Raw genomic sequence first — 17,053 nt, forward strand, 5'->3', positions numbered from 1 at the left:
CTGTATCATCCAAAGAAAGATTAAACATTGGGAGTTAATTTCTAGAAAGTGAAGTGCATGTGAATCTATGGAAACGTGCCTTAGTTTGAGTCAATACATCTCTCCTTCAGTTTTGAAGAAGATATGTTAACCAATGAGAGAGATTAATATAGATGGTGTAATGGAAGCTTATTGGCAATAGTTGCTATATAGTTCTGCCAAATAGTCTGATTCTTGTGTGAATGTTCTACAGGTCAAAACCTACCTTGAAATCAAACAAGACTGTGAGAAACCTTACCTTCGCCTGCTCCGCTTTTTTTCTGAGTGTTTTTTTTTTTTAAATTGGTAAGGAGTATGCATTTGTGGTTCTATTTCCTGTGTTGCTTCAAGAAAAATTGCACAGAAAATGCATGTCTTTGAACTATAGATAGTAGTATCCCTTATCTAGTTTGGCCACTCCCGGCAGAGGGGTTTACAGAGCTATAGCCAAAAAAATTACCTCTTTAGGCTCCACCGAGAAGAACTGTGACTTGTGCTTTTTCTGTAGTCCTGGGTCAGTTCATACTGGAAAGCTTGAGCAGTGATTAGTTGAATGTAGAGACATTGGAGGACATGGGGAGAAGCACTGAAAAATATAAGCATCCATCATAGTTTGGAAGAGCAAGTCGCCAACCCTCTTTTGAGCCTCTAGCAGGAGCCACCTCCACATTCATTCTTCCCGGTCCATGAAAGAACTCCCTGGGCTTGGAAAAGAATCACAATTACATGTACACAATTATAAGCTTCTTAGCAATTAGCATGATCCATAGCTGTCAGTAGGTTTGCTGGAAGTTTTTTGTTAGTTTATTTGTTGGAATGGGAGCAGGTAATGTATGGCCCTAGGTGCATATGTAGTCTTTATTGTAGCTTTAGAATCTCACTGCAAGCAATCAGATTTCTGAATAGATGATCTGCTCTTTTCTCTCTGCCCACTGATACCTTTGCCTCCTTCCCAAAGGAGTGCTTGACACTGGAACGGTTCCCCATCCTGACCTCAGAGCTGCTCCTAGAAGTGGGGGAGCTCAGTCTGGATCAGAACCACAATGTTCTGGAAGAGGAACGCCATATATAACCCATATTTAATTTTCCCTAATAAAATTTAGAGGCTGATAAAAAAGGAACAGAAATATAATATAATAAATCAGAGAAAAAGAAGCAGCCCAGTCTAGTTCACCCTTGCCTAAGCTGTATTTAGGACAAAGAAAGCATTGGAAGAAATGCTAGTCACTTTTAATTCAGCTTGAAGTTTTGTCTTTGAAAGGTTAGTATCTCTACAAGTTAAAGAGATATTACTGTTTGAGGTGAGATTGTCCAGATGGTGACTTTTGCTATAGGTGCATTTGTGCTGTAACACTAGATTGGAATTGTGGAATGCATGAGTGGCATGTATGAGTGAGGATGCTGCATGTCAACATTTTAGGGGGCACCCCCCCCCGCTCTGATCACAAGCAATCTGTCATGAGATGTCTCATAAGAAGAGCAGGGCTGGATCAGAACAAAAGTCTGTTTGGCATTCTGTTTGTATAATGGCCAATACAGGAAGAGCATTGATTAAAGAAAGCTGTGATAGAGTTGCTGTTTTAGATTCTCCAGCTAGTGCTGTTCATGCTAATATCTAAGGTGCTGTGTGCATGAATCAGTCTGGGAAACAGTGACAGCTCCATATTTTCCCCTAGTATTAAATATGCTGATTTCACTGTTCAAAAAAGAAACGTGGATTTTCAGTTTGGAAGATCTTTGCAAGGATGGGAAGTTGAATACAAAGCAGGGCAGGTTTGGGATTCAGGACAGTGTATCAACACAACCACATTTGTTTTCAAGTTCTCTGAAGTATGGTTCAACAAAAAAGAACTTGTTGAAGCTCTGCTGGTGTTTGTGGATTTCAGTGGCTTTCCTGTTCATACGAACATAATGATTGCTGAAGTTGTCCAGTACTTCAGTATTTTGAAATAGAATTTCATGTCCAGCTTGTTTTAGGGCATGTTCAGCTACTGCCGATTTTTCCGGTTGTTTTAGTGTGCAGTGTCTCTCATGTTCTTTGATTCTGGTGTGGATGCTGTGTTGGCCACAACTGCAAGGTATCCGGTATACCGTATTTTTCGCTCCATAAGACGCACCTTTCCATAAGACGCACCAATTTTTTAGGAGAAGAAAACAGGAAAATATAATCTCTTTTCTTCGCTCCAAGAGACGCACAGACTTTCCACCCCCCTGTTTTGTAGGAAAAAAGTGCATCTTATGGTGCGAAAAATACGGTACTTCTGCAGTGGTGAGAAAGATTAAAACTCAACAAAGCCTGGCTCCCAGCATGGAAAAAGACCGCTTGCAAAAGGTCAACGAAATCTGCCCAGCTACAAGGACCACTGCACACAAAAGACCAGCTAATGACACCCATCAATCACAGTGACAGATAATCTCTCCCTCTTATCACAACAATACACCCACAACAAAAAGTATGTTGATCACCACAATCACCCATCTCCTGAAAAGGACAAAAGCTGATACCACAGCTATAAATAATCAACTATCCAAACAAACTGCACCAGAGCACAGACAGAGTTCTGACTCCTGTCCTCTGAAGATGCCGGCCACAGAGATTGGCGAAACGTTAGGAAGAACAACCTTCAGAACACGGCCAAAAGAGCCCAAAAAACCCACAACAACCATCAGATCCCAGCTGTGAAAGCCCTTGAGAATTCACTGAAGTATATTTAATGGAAAACAAACACATCTCCTGTTGCAGATATGCTGGAAGACAGAACATGGCTTTTAAAAAGGGGAATGAGTTTTTATACATAATCTTTTAATAAGCACAAGTATATTTAACTTCATTTGCAGCATTCTGGCATCTCAACATGGAGGACAGAGAGGCAGGGTGTTAATAGGAAAGGATTGAGTGTCACAGCAGAATGTTGTTGTGAATATCGGGCCACCTTTTCCAATGAGCAATGCAAGAATATTGAGCAACTGATAATATTTATAGGAACATTCACAGTATGTGGGTGTTTATGTACAAGTGCTAGCTGGATAGCTTAGTGAGAAGTAATAACTGGCTGTGAAGCCAGGGATCAGGAGTTCAATTCCTTCATGCTTCCCAGGAGGAGAGCCTGCTTGTGTAGCCTGGGCAAAGTAAACGGTCCCAAAATGCCTGCAGAAGAAGGTAATAGTAAACCACCTCTGAATAACTTATATCTAGATAACTCCTGAGAATTGACTTGATGGCACACGAGCAGCCTCTGTGAGGGATCTGAAAGTGAGCTGCAACATAATCAGAGCTTTAAACAATTACTTTTCAGGACTCCAACACTTAGAACTGGATAAGGTGTTGTAGTGCCCCCCCCCCGGGGACTTGTTTCAAGCTCCAAACTTAATGTATATCTTCTGATTCTACTGAGAATGCTACTGTTAGACTCCATACAGCTGGCTAATCTAGCTGTTTTTCTAAGCTATCAATTGCCTGCTCTTCCATCCTATGTAACCCTAGGCTTGGCTCTCAACATTTCTATTCTGAACTGTGATTTTAATTACAGAGTGACTGGAAAAATAACATGGCAACTGATGTTAGAAAGGGGAAAATCCAGAAAGAAAGGGTAATTGCATGCCAACTCCCATTTCTGCTGTTAAATTATCTTTTCATAAGACCATAATGACTGCATCTCAGCAGTCAGAAAAGCCTGGATTAAAGTGATGATATTTATTTCTCTAAGGATTGGGTTACCCTTATTATATTCTATTTTCACCTTTAGAAACAAAACACTTACACTATGCTTGCACTTTGTTTCTTGGCCCTTAGCCAACACATTGTAAAGCTTTAGGGCCATCCCTTTGGGAACTGGTGACTCCAACCATTCTCTTACCCCTCATGCAGAGGAAATAGGTATTTTCCTCTAAAAGAGGATTACGTATTATTACAGTTCTCCTTGAAAATATCCACCTGGCAGGACATTCTCTTTTACCACTGGTTTCTTCATTGAAAATAATTGTGTTTTGATTTTGATTTTCTTTTGTTTTTGTGCCACTTACTATCAGGGCTCATTTTTAAATAGGGGCAAGTTGATAAAAGACCATCCTTAAGATCCACAGAGTTATTAAGTGAAAAAACTGCCCTTTGTGCAGGCTCAGATGCTGTTTGTATTTCACATACTGCAGAATCCTGCATTGCTGTTTTATTATGAGGCTGAGCCCTATAAATTATCTGTCATATTAGCTTTTTACAATAGCCTCCCATCTTATTTCTTTCCCAGAGAAAAGGGGTGTGGGATTACCAAACCTGTCTGGAAAGACTGTAGTATGGTAATCGAATATGAACTGCTTTTCTTACATACTTAGGGGTTTGTTTTGGGGTTTGTTTGTTTTTTGCTCCTGCTGACTAAAATCCAAAATCCATTATTTTAGACAGCCTAATGACACAAGATCTGGCTGGATAACTCATTAAGAAGGAGTCCCTGGCTGCAGGACTTGGGCTTGATTCCCCAAATTGCTCCTGGGAGAAGAGCCAAGCTGTGTGTAGTGTGGTTGGTTCTGAATTTCTTAGCAGCCTTTGATACCATTGACCACGGTATCCTCCTGGACCAATTGTTGGGTTGGGGATCAGAGGTAAAGCACGATGCTGGCTTCAACCCTTCCTTGATGACTGGCACCAGATGAAGGCTGTTTTGTCACTGTGGGTACTGTAATGTGGTGTCCCACAGGGGTTGATAATCTCCCCATTGCTGTTTAACGTCTGTATGAGGCCTCTGGGCAAGGTCATCTGGAGATTGGGATGATGACATGCTGCTCTTATCCTGCCTCATCCTCAGCAGTGGACGTTATGCGAGACACTAGAGCACTGCTTGGCCATGATGCTAGAGCGCTGCACGACGACAGCTGATAGGCTGAAACTGAATCCTGACAAGATGGAAATTCTGTTGTTGGAAGGGAACCCTGATCATTTAGGAGGCTGTTTACCTGGTTTATATGGGGTCTTACTCCCTTGAAGGATCAGGTTTGCAATCTGGGTGTGCTCCTGGACCCGGCCCTCTCAATGGAGAATCAGATCTTGGCCATGGCCATGGCTGCCTTTTTCCATCTTAGGGAAGATTGCACACCTTTGCCCCATCTCAGTGGGAAGTCCCAAACAACACTGGTTCATATGCTGGCAATCTCAAGGACAGACTATTGCTATATGAGGCTGCCCTTAAAGGTGACACCAGACCATTTCATGTCAGCTTGTTACATCATATTTTGCCCCTAGAGCATGCAATGATTTCTGTCCCAATATTACATTACCGGGAACCAAAAATAAAGTACTACATATTACAAAACTCAGCGGATTTCCATGGATAGTTTTATTTCTATTTTATTTTGTCCTGTATACAGTATTTTGTATTTTATAGGAGAACAACAGTAAATGGCAGGTGGATGAAATTGTGGGACATTTTTTCCTGCAGTACTGTACTGCAGACAATTTTAGGTCCACTTGCATAAATTCTATAACAAAAAGTACATCTAGAAGACTAATATTAACCATGTTATAACCCACAGCTTCTGAGGGTTCTGACTCTCACATTAACTTCTGAGAGCCTGGCAGTTATTTTTGCTGCCTCTACTAGACCAGGGGTCTCAAACTCAATTTACCTGGGGGCCGCTGGAGGTAGAGTCTGGCTGAGGCTCGGCCGCATCAGATTTTCTGCCAAACAGAACAAGAGCCTGAGGAAGCCGCCCAGGAGTTTCCTTAGCCCGGCGGGGGCTCCGAGGAGGAGGAGGGTGTGTGTGAGCCCTGATTGCCCGGCTACGACCCCCTCCGGCTCCTTCTTCACCACCACCACTAGCAGCAGCAGCAGGACGAAGTGGAGAAGGGAGGGAGTGCCAGCAACCACCTAGCTGGGAGGGGGAGGAGGGCATGACATAAAATTAAAAAAAAAACCCTCACATAATTCGCCTTGCCAAAGGAGAAAAGCCCCCACTGGAACCCGCAAAATTAAACAGAATGGGGTGGCACCCCCCACAGGTCAGTGTGCGCGTGTGCATGCACACAAATACAGACACATACACACACCGAGGTCTGGCAAGCTTCTTCTGAGGCCCCTCCTCAAAAAAAGGCACACTCAGCAGCAGCAGTTACCCTCACCATGATAGAGGAGCAAACTTTGTGAGGAGAGCCCAGGCAGCCTCCAGAGCTGAGGCGGCTGAAGCAGGACGAAGAGGATGATGATGATGATGAGGAAGCACCGCTGAGTGCTGAGGCAGCTGCTGGCCAGGCTGGCGCTGGGGGTGCCGAGAGAGAAAGAGAGCCAGAGAGCTGCTTCCCTGGAAGAGGCGGTGGCAGCTGCTGCTGGTGGCTTGGAGGTGCTCTTCGAGGACGGACCAGGAGCAAGCTCCGCTCTCAGGCATCGCACGGCGGCAGCTCAGGCACTCGGGGGGAAAAGGGCTGGCAGTGCGCCTCGCTCGCCGGCTCCTCCCCAAGACAGCGCCTCCTGCACGCACCTTGGTAGACAGACAGACAGGCTGGTTGGCAGGCTGCAGTTCTGGATGGAGAGTGCAAGAGGCGCTCTCTTGGGAGAGAGCTGGCGAACGAGGTGAGGCTTTCTTTGAGTCCTGACAGCAGAGGACACGTGGGTGTTTCAGGGGGGCAGGTAAGGCGGGGCCCACGAACTATCATCCAGCGGGCCGCAAATGGCCCCTGGGCTGCATGTTTGAGACCCCTGCTCTAGACCTTGGAGGACTGTACGCATCTTGAACCCAACTTTCTCAATTCCTCCCCGCCCCCCACTAGATGGCTCATTGTGCCCCTAGAAGATATAGGAGATAGTTTATGTCATTTTAAAGTTGTTTTGTGCCCCACTGGCCCTGTTTTAAGCTAAAAAGGGCTTTTTTTCAAAACAGGAGAGGACTGGTCAATTACTTTCTGTTTTTAAAAAGAGGTTTTGAGGTTTAAAGCTCCCCAAGCTGCTTTTAGGGCCCAAACCATTTTTAGGGGTATGAAGGTGCATTTGTGGCTCTCAAGGGCCACACAGATCATGTATTCCCCATTTTTCTGTGGGGTGGTGGTTGCATAACTACTTTATTACAGCAAACAGTTGTCATGAGGTCTCTCTCAAAGAGGCATGTCTATGAGGCATGTTGACTCAGTTTGTTTTAGATTATTGTAATAAAGGTGTTGCCCAGGACTGAATTTTGGAATTTTTTTATCCCAAGAAGGCTGTGTGTTTGTGTGTGTGTGTGTTTTCAGAGAATCTTTAGTCTATACTTCATGTAAGATGGACTCCATAGATTCAGTCAGTTCCCCACAGGACAAGTCTGTCCTGAAATGAACCTCTGCTGGAGTTCTTCATGCTTGCATATCAGAAAGTGTTGTTTTTTTGGCATGACTTGAGTGTCCCATATTCTTCCTACCTCACCTTGCTGATATTGGTGAGGAATCTAATGGTTTGGAGCTAGGTGGGAGAAATTTCAATTCAGATAAGCCTTTTCTTTATTGCTAATGACATGTAATTATGACATGAGAACATGGGGAAATAGTGGGGGTTATGTTTCTGTGACATTCAGCTGTGATAGGGAAAGCAGCCCTTGAAAACTAGCCAAAAGTGAAACCAAATTTATAAATAATCAGGAACTGAAAAAGAACAGTGCTAGTTTAGGGGAAGTACATGGTTACTTTGAACATGGGTTTACCTTCTGCATTTGCATTTCCCCTTGTTGGAAGTGTAAGTAATACTTCTGTGCTTAAACATTTAGAAGGTAAGGGTACCCCTCAGGTTGTGTGGACTGAAAATGATCAGTGCTTGAAAATAATTTGTAATGATTTAATTTGTAACATGCTACTGTGGAGAGTATCGAGGAACAAGGTTACTTTTGCGAAACCACACAATGGCCAGTAACATCATTATTTTTGTATAATATAATATTTAACATTTACTTCTTACTGGTTTGGAGTCATTTGGGAGGAAATATTGATGTTTGGAGCAATTTTCTATTTTTCTATTTTCTGCAAGCAGTGCCGTAATGAGAAAGGAACATAATGTTGATGTTGTAACTAAGAAGGAGCATGTTGGCAAAGTCTTCAGACACTGAGTGATGTATGATGTCCCATATGGTGCTTTGGAGAAAAGACACTGAGTAGCGCCTAACATATTATTAAGAAAGTGTGAGTGAACATTGAATAATGTTGTATGTGTGTTTTTTTAAAATACAGTAATAGTCTAAATCCCTAAAATGGCTATCAACCAAGTCTTCTTTGCCTTTGGCCTGTCTCTTTGTGTGGTGGTGTCTTTCAGAATCACTAGTCACTTCCTCTAAGACTGGTAAAAGAGGACACATTATAGATTTATATTCCCTCTCTCTTTGCTTCTAAGTCTCCCCTAACTGAGGTGGGAGTACGTGTTTTATCCTATGTCAGAAAACCTGTGTCTATATAGCGGTGGCCTTTCTATGTCACAATTCTTGCTGACTTCTGGAGAATTTTTAAGTAACCTTGTGCTTTAGAAGAGGGATGAAAAGAGTTCCTTTCTGTCCTTTTTCCTCTGCTTTGTTCTGCAGATTTGTCATGAGGAAAACCCATCAGCTTTGTTTAATTTTTTTGTTTGTTTAGTTTTCTTCTAAGCCTCCCCACTTCTTTCTCTTAATTTGATTAACTATTGTTTAGATCAGATCTGAGGTTCTCCAGGTCCTTGAACTATAACTCATATCAGCCATTGCCTGGACTACAACTCCCATAAGCTGATTTGAGTTGTAGCCCAAATAACTGGAGAGGGCTGGGTTGGGGACATATGGCATCGCTTTCCTTCAAGGAGGGGCATATTGTATGTCTTGTAAGTATCCCTCATGGTGTGTGCCTGATCCTATTGCTAGCTGATACATTATGCTCACCCCTCCTGTACAGATCAAAAACATGTATAAGCCGTATGTGCATGGGCTGTATAGACAAAGTCTGTAGTACTAGACCCAATTAACATGGGAAAGTGAGAAGTAGGACTATTGGATATGATTTTATTCCTCCCATCCAAGTGTGCCAGCTTTGTAGTGTCACCAGTGATTCTCAACCTTTGGTTCCAGATGGACAAATTCTGAGAAGTCTACACCACTAGCTGTGCTGGCCAGGATTTCTGGAAATTGTAGTCCAAGAACACTTGGGGACCCAAGCAGTGTGTTAGAGTGTTGGGATTGGGATTTTGGAGTGAAATTTGGGGATGTTAAATTCCCAATGAGCCCTGAAACTCACTGGTTGACATTGTGCCTGTCAAGCAATCCTAACCTAACCTACTTAAAATGGCTATTGAGAGGATAAAATAGGGGAAATGAGAGGCATGTGACCTCATTGAAAGAAAAGTGAGATAAATCCTGACCAATAATGAATAAACCATGATGTCTTCACAGGACCTAAGTTATATACAGTACTGTATAAAGGTATCAGATTGTTTCTGAGTCTTGTGGGTCTCTAGAATACCTTATTTTCTTGAATGTTAAAAAGAGGACAATATCTATCCCACATTTAGGGCCAGGGTGAACTCTGGCTAAGTTTGTAATCTCTAAAAGTGGGTTCAGGAAAAAGGCTGAGGAGCCCCTGCAGTTGTCTCACAGCACTTCCCATTTGAGCTCAATCTACCTAATGCTAGGGCTGCCCCTCAGTGTCAGAAACGCACAGCAGGCCTCTGAGAATGGTGAGATTCACAAGTGTTGTATAGCACCATTATGAGGCAACAAGAGACTACAGAAACAAAATAAAGAATTTGCAGAGCCTAGAAAAAAGATGTGATGCAAATTGACAGAGAGACCAGAGCCACCTGTGCTGCTATCAAAATCCCAAGGAAGACTGGCAGTAAATGAGGGAACAGCTGAGAGGGGGTGGGGAAAGGGGAACAGACTGAAAAATCCTAATGGAACCTACAGTGTCCTGGGAAGTGAGCCAATACGTATCCCTAAAGTTTTATGTCACATCTTTAGCCTTCCCATCTCATCTGTTTGACCCTGTGGCTAGAAGCTCCTGGTAGTAAAATTTATTCTCTCAAGCTGTGAATATACATAATGCAAGATATGATGCGGAAGGGTAGGGGGAGGAAACATATATATATTTGTCTCCTTTAGGTTTTTGCCCTCTGAATATTTTTGTGCATCTGTGACTTTCAGTTTTCCTCCAAGCATACTGTTACTTCTCTCTTGTTTCTCAGCAGCCTTGCATTTTTTTTTCCATATGGCTGTAAGCACTTGAATTTATTGTTAGAATGGTTAAGGTAGAAGTGGGCAATACACAGCCCTTGTTTTATGTATTCCCTATCTGTTTTTTTTTAGCTTCTGTAGCCAAATTTCTGCAATGTTGTCAAATTTCAGCAATAAAGGGGGGGGGGAGCAAAATGTGGCTTTGAAAACATGCCGTCTTTTAAAACATGCCAGACTTTCTTGCCTGAGACCTTCCCAGGAACATGATTGTGCTTCTGAAACAAGGTACTGTACAACATCTCTGTGCTTCTCATTTACAAAACATTGTGGCTTTTTTGCTGTTAACAATCCCCACCACTAAAATCAGAGGGAATATGACAGTGGCAACGACAGGATCTGGCCCTTAGTGAGATGGGGACTAGTGTGCTTCTAGCACCTTGGGAAGCTGCTCACTCCTGGGGTAAAGTATATGTTTATGACATATAAGGGGTAAAGTATATGTTTATGACATATGTATGTGTAAGATTAGAATTTCTCCCAGTTATCTAGAGCAGTGGTTCTTAACCTTGGGTTACTCAGGTGTTTTTGAACTGCAACTCCCAAAAACCCCAGCCAGCACAGCTGGTGGCGAAGGCTTCTGGGAGTTGCAGTCCAAAAACACCTGAGTAACCCAAGGTTAAGAACCACTGATCTAGAGCAGGGGTCCCCAACATTTTTAGCCACGCAAACCAGCTGGGGGAGATGAGGCGCCCCCTGCGCTCGTCCGCACACACGAAAGAGCATGTGCTCTCTCTCATGCTCGTGCGCATGTGCAAAGGCGGCACAGCGCTTGCGTGGGCACGCTTGTGTGCATGCGCAAAGGGTGGCACAGCGCTCATGCACAGGCGCAGACGAGCTGGGGGGAGTGCATGCAGAGGGAGCTCTTTCTCCGCAGCTCAGTCTGGCTCAGGCCACGGACCGGCACCGGGCCGCAAACCAGAGGTTGGGGACCTCTGGTCTAGGGCTTCTAATCACACAACCTTTAAAGAAAAGCAAATAAGGGAAAGATTTTTATTTCCACTTTGTTATCTTTAAGAAACACATGAATGGCTGTGGAATGTTGTCATGAGGGGGATGGAAGCCTTTCGGATCAGAGCTCCTTATGTTTTATTTTTCCCCCCATGGCTATTAGCCAGGGTGAGGCACTTACCTCAGGTACTGAAACACTGACACTACTTCCCACTCTGCACCACTGCGGTATCTATCCACGTGCCTCTTTTTAACGTCTGTCACTGGTACCAGCTCCCTATTTTCACAGCATGGCTGCTTCTCAGCTGGCCCTGTGCGTTGTGCCTGGTCCTTAGGCCAAGACATTAGCCATGCTGTGGAAATGGAGCCAGAACCATGGCAATGTAGTATGTCAGTGAATAGAGAGCACAGTGAAGGCACTTATCTTCCTGCTGTTGTTACAAAAGGTGAGGGGATAAGGAATGGTTCGAGGCAAAAAACCAAAACAACTCCTCCCCCCAATAGATCCTACAATCTTTCTGTCTCTCTTCAGTTGCAGTTGAGATGGAGGAAGGGACAAATGGCAGATATATTCAAATATATATCTCAGGAGACTCACTGCCGGTATTGAACTGCAACAGGAAACAGTCACTCTTCTGACTGAGAACAAAGAACTGAGAATTTTCTGAGATTTATTTATTTATTTATTTAACTTATATGCCGCCCGCTCTACCCAAAGGTCTCTGGGCGGCTTACAACAATTAAAATACAATAAAAAAGATAAAACAATTAAAATGCAATTAAAATAGATACTCTAAAATTTAAGTTTTATTACAGTAAAAAATAAAGTGAACAGTGGCCCAGTTTTATCCTGTTTGAAGCATATGGCTCCTTGATAGGTGAAGATCGGGTATCAGCTAGGAAGATTTCATCTTAATTCTAGAGATCAAGTATGATGTTGCATTAGGCAGAAAAAAATCTATAGGTTAAATTGGATTGTATTATCTAGAATCTATAGTTTCAACTCCCAACAAATTATAATTCTCTTCAACCCCAGTGCTATACAGCTAGATGTAGTTTCCTTCACGCAATGAAGAATGTAGAAAGGTTTTAGTTATTCTTGCACATACAACTGATGCTTTCAAAGGGAGAACTGTTAGTATCTTTAACCTAAAATTTGAGAGAAACAAATATATACCCACAAACTACAGTAGCAATAACATTGCCAGCATGTATATGAGAAAAAGAGTAGTTTGGTCTATTCTTGTTCTGTTAATTTAAGTTCTGTGGTCAGTTTTGAGCATATGCTCACTCTTGTCATGACAATCCCTGCAACCAAGAAGAGGTGTGTGTGTGTGTGTGTGTGTGTGTGTGTGTGTGTGTGTGTGTGTGTGTGTACACACACATATAGCTTCAGTGTGGGCATTGACAGCCCTTCCATACTATATGGCTGAAAGACTACAGTTGCCCCAGGCTACTTTTCTTAATAACATGGATGGACAGATTTAAAAAATTGCTGGAAAAGTTAGTTCACCACCCCCACCCTGGGCAGTAATATTACTATGCAGATTACAGCTCAGTTTGGAGAGAACAGGGAAGCCAATGGAGATGTGTGTAAAAATGATGTTATCATCCTTGCTAAAAAGTCCCAGAACTCCACCACTGTGAGCTCAGGCCCATGGTACCACTGTAGAGGTGTGATAGGTCACAATCGGTAAGGGAAATTTTCAGGAGGTCTTTCAGGTTGAAGTCAGGAGAAGAAAAGTTCAGACAGGGCATGGAGCAGAAGTGGTCATTAATGTAACGGGATAATTGCTGCAGTCTTAAATTGATTTTAAAGGGACAATGATGAGTGCCAGTTCAAGATCTGGTGACTGTATCTGGCAATTTTTTCAAAAAGCATCTGATGAGCTGCTGTCACTGATCTATGAAAACATAATGTTATTCCCTGCTCTCCATCCTGTATAATTTAGTCAGCTAAGGTAATTCAGATTGGACTTTGTACTCTATAATTTGAAAGGTAGGGGATCATTTCAGTATCTAAGTAAGTGAAATTTGTGGTTGGGTAAAACACTAATAATAGGCTGACATTAAAGGATATGTAGATGCTTGTCTCCCATACTTTCAGTTTGATACTGTATGTAGGAGATGACTCAAGAGGCAGCAATCCTGTGCATGCTTATGTGAGAGTGAGTTCCCTCAGACTCAATGTAGTTCACTTCTGAAAGTAATTAAGGCAGTAGGCCATAAATATCTTGAATACGGTTTCTAAGAAGACAGTTATATTCATTTATTACTACTTTATTGTAACAAAATAATAAAGAGCCTTGGGTATGACGAAAGCCACCCTTTTAACCTGCATAAGGTTTGTATGTTTCATTAGATATACCACCACCTATTCTCAGGTAGAAGAAATGTCAACCACCTCAGATATGCAGATGATGCCACTCTGATGGCAGAAAGTGAGGAGGAATTAAAGAATCTCTTAATGAGGGTGAAAGAGGAGGGCGCCAAAAATCATCTGAAGCTCAACATCAAAAAAACGAAGATCATGGCCACTGGTCCCATCATCCCCTGGAAATAGAAGGGGAAGATATGGAGGCAGTGACGGATTTTACTTTCTTGGGCTCCATGATCACTGCAGATGGTCACAGCAGCCACAACATTAAAAGATATCTGCTTCTTGGAAGGAAAGCAATGACAAACTTAGACAGCATCTTAAAAAGCAGAGACATCACCTTGCCGACAAAGGTCCGCATCATTAAAACTACGGTTTTTCCAGTAGCGATGTATGGAAGTGAGAGCTGGACCATAAAGAAGTCTGACCGCCGAAGAATTGATGCTTTTGAATTGTGGTGCTGAAGGAGACTCTTGAGAGTCCCCTGGACTGCATGGAGAACAAACCTATTAACTCTGAAGGAAACCAACCCTCACTGCTCACTGGAAGGACAGATCCTGAAGCTGAGACTCCAATACTTTGGCCATCTCATGAGAAGAGAAAACTCCCTGGAAAAGACCCTGATGCTGGGGAAAGTGTGAAGGCAAGAGAAGGGGACGACAGAGGACGAGATGGCTGGGCAATGTCACCGAAGCTACCAACATGAATTTGACCCAACTCGGGGAGGCAGTGGAAGACAGGAGGGCCTGGCGTGCTTTGGTCCATTGGATCACGAAGAGTCGGACATGACTTAATGGCTAAACAACAATAAAATTCTCAGTTGGCAGGTGATACACGCTTTACATTTCACTTTGCACAGATACATGTGCATATACTGGCTTTGTAACTGCAATTATGGAAGGGTGGTTGGTGCTTTAACCCAGGGCACCAATATGTGCAGGGCACCAAACCACCATTGTTATTTGTTGCTTAACAGCCACGAATGATTCTGTCTAACCTGAGCATGTGTACTGCCTACACACATACATCCTCAGGTAGAAGGAAAGACAAGTGAGCTCAGGATGAAATTCATATGGCCTTTGCAGATGCAGATCCAGGTGTTCCTCTCCCCTCTCCCAAATTCATGCCAATCTCATGTGACCCATGCTTAGGCCAATAGGGCAGCAAAGCCCAAGCATCAAAATTGCCTCACAACTCTGATTCATAGACCTCAAGTTGGACTCAGCCTCCCTCAGCCCAGTGGCTGTCTAGAGAGACTGAGCCACGACTCTTAACATCCCGATCCCTGACAATGGTGCGGGGTCAGGGGAAATTGAATGCCTTTCAAGGCACCCACACAGCCTTTTCTCATGGCACAGTAGACATCCCGGGGGGCCTCAGCGCAACTCTGTCTGCTCGACGACCTCACGGTCCTTATGGGGACGAAGTGAGGAGGGCAGCCCTGTAAGCCGCCTTCAGTTCACTGGAAGGAAAGGCAAGTCGGGTATGTAATTATGGAGACACGCAAACAGGACTGCTTCCCTCCCCCGCTGCCCATGTTCTGTGGCGACAGGCGCCCGAAAACTCACTGAGGCGCAGAGCGCGGCCACAGAAGCCGACATAAAGGGCCCTGGGACTGAGGGGATGAATGCGTCGGTGAAGAGGAGTAGGGGGTATTTTAAATGCAGAGTTATATACAGTACAGTATATGTATTTGAAAGGCCGGGTCGCTTTGCTCTGATTTGGCGCTCTGGAAAGGAGGCGGTGAGAGGGTGGGACTCGCCAGGGTGGCAGAAAGGAGAAGAGGCAACTGTGCCGTGACAGCCGCCGCCGCCGCCGCCGCTACAAACAACAGCAGCAAGGGGGCGAGGCGTCCTTCCTTCCCTCTTTTCCTCTCGCCGAGAAAGGGTTTGGTCCCTCGGTACAACCTCGCGGCGAGGAACGGAAAGGCAGAGAGGGGGCCGCCTAGGGCAGCAGCGCAAACGTTTTTTTTTCTTTTCCCGCCGTAGATCCGGAAGATCCCACCGTGAGGCAGGAGCCGGATCAGCGTCGCGCTAAGCTTAAAGGGGAACAGATTCAGGGCGAGATCTCTCTCCCCCCTCTCCGTTCTCCCAGTCCGCAAGCCCTCACGTAGCCAACATGGATCCGGGCGTAAGGAGGAATAAGGCGGAGGAGGCGGATATCCAGCCGCCGGCGCCCCAACAGCAAGAGGAAGAAGAAGAAGAAGTAGACCCTAGGATCCAGGTAGGGGGAATGGAAGGGCGGAGGAATTTTGGTGAAATGCTGACCGGGCTGTGCCTGGCCTCCTGCAGCGATCTGCCTTAGCCACCCCGCCCTCAGTGTCCACCCTCCAGAGCGCCGAGGCTGGGGCGCCCGCTTGCAGCAGGTCCTGCAAAGGGGTTGCGGGACTCGTGGCGGTGGTGGAAGCTGAGGTGAAGAAGACTGCAGCGCTAGGTGGCCTCCGTTGGAAAGTGTCGTGGAAGGGAGGCCCCTCTCCCCTTGTAAATGCCCTGCAGATGCTGCTTTTTCTTTCTGCAACCGCGTGTGATCCTCTTAGTAGGGGAGGGGGGCGTTTCCCGCCGCGGTCTTTCCCTCCCTCCCCTCTCGCTCATATTAGATTTGCATTAGATTTCTGCTAACGTTTTTCCCAAGCTACCTTACAGTAAACCAAAGGATGCTCTCCCGACCCCTTCCCTTTTCCAAAAAGGCAATATCGGAATGGGTGGGGAGGGCCTTCTCCAATCCCCCCCCCGTTTTGCGTCTGCTACAACCAGTGGTTAGTTCTCACGAGACTTGATCCATGGAATGAATGTGGTTTCAATGTCCTTTTGCTTCAGTGGGGCTCCTCTAGATGGAATTAATACATGGATTTAGCAGGCTCTGTTTTTAGTTGTTGTGTGGATTCTGAATGCACCTGTTTTTGTTGTTGGGTGCCACAGGGAGCGAGGGTAGTTAGAAGAAAGACTGAATGACTGACACACATAAGCTGCAAGAACATTTGAAGGTGGAGTGATGGTATAGGTAGAGGAAGCAGACAGGGACAGACTTAGTTCTGTGACCCAGTGTGGACACCTTTAATTGCTATGGGAACAGTAGTTAAGGCCCCGAGTACACACTCAAGTAGTCCAATGATCTTTGTGCAATCCGTAAATCATAAAATGGTTGGTGTCAGAAGGAATCCTGGAGATCATTTAGACCAGCCTGACTGCTTGATATGGGATTCTGCTTAGTATCAGTTAGTGGGCATTAGTGCATCACTGTTTCACAGATGTCTGTCTGTAAATGCTGCCACACCCCAACTGCTAGTACAAGAGAATTATCTTTTCCTTGTGTTTTCTCTCAAATGCAGTGGGGTCTTGACTTAAGAACGGCTCGAGTTAAGAACATTTTGACTTAAGAACCGCTCTCATAGGAAAATATTGACTTGACTTAAGTACTTAGATTTGAGTTAAGAACTGAAAAAAACCCACGTGGGAGGCAGGGAAAGTGCAAAAAGTGAACTTTCAGTTAACTGTTGGCCAGTGAAAAGGGTGCCTG

The 17,053-nt window shown here is 44.4% G+C and overlaps 1 protein-coding gene across 2 annotated transcripts in view; it reads left to right on the forward strand.

Annotated features, from left to right (window-relative positions):
• The first annotated feature begins 15,125 nt into the window (after nucleotides 1–15,125).
• The window catches only part of SH3BP5 (SH3 domain binding protein 5), a 65,071-nt gene continuing 63,143 nt past the window's right edge, over nucleotides 15,126–17,053 (forward strand). Inside the window, exons 1-2 of one of the 2 annotated variants that reach the window (XM_073003485.2) lie at nucleotides 15,126–15,189; nucleotides 15,526–15,760. In XM_073003485.2, the coding sequence (XP_072859586.1) occupies nucleotides 15,656–15,760 (105 nt within the window). In that variant the 5' untranslated portion in view covers nucleotides 15,126–15,189; nucleotides 15,526–15,655. Of the gene's footprint in view, nucleotides 15,190–15,289; nucleotides 15,761–17,053 lie in introns of those variants that run through there. The other variant, XM_073003484.2, reaches the window with a different exon arrangement.

The sequence above is a fragment of the Pogona vitticeps genome, chromosome 6 (assembly GCF_051106095.1).
Source record: "Pogona vitticeps strain Pit_001003342236 chromosome 6, PviZW2.1, whole genome shotgun sequence".
Classification (NCBI taxonomy): Eukaryota; Metazoa; Chordata; class Lepidosauria; order Squamata; family Agamidae; genus Pogona; species Pogona vitticeps.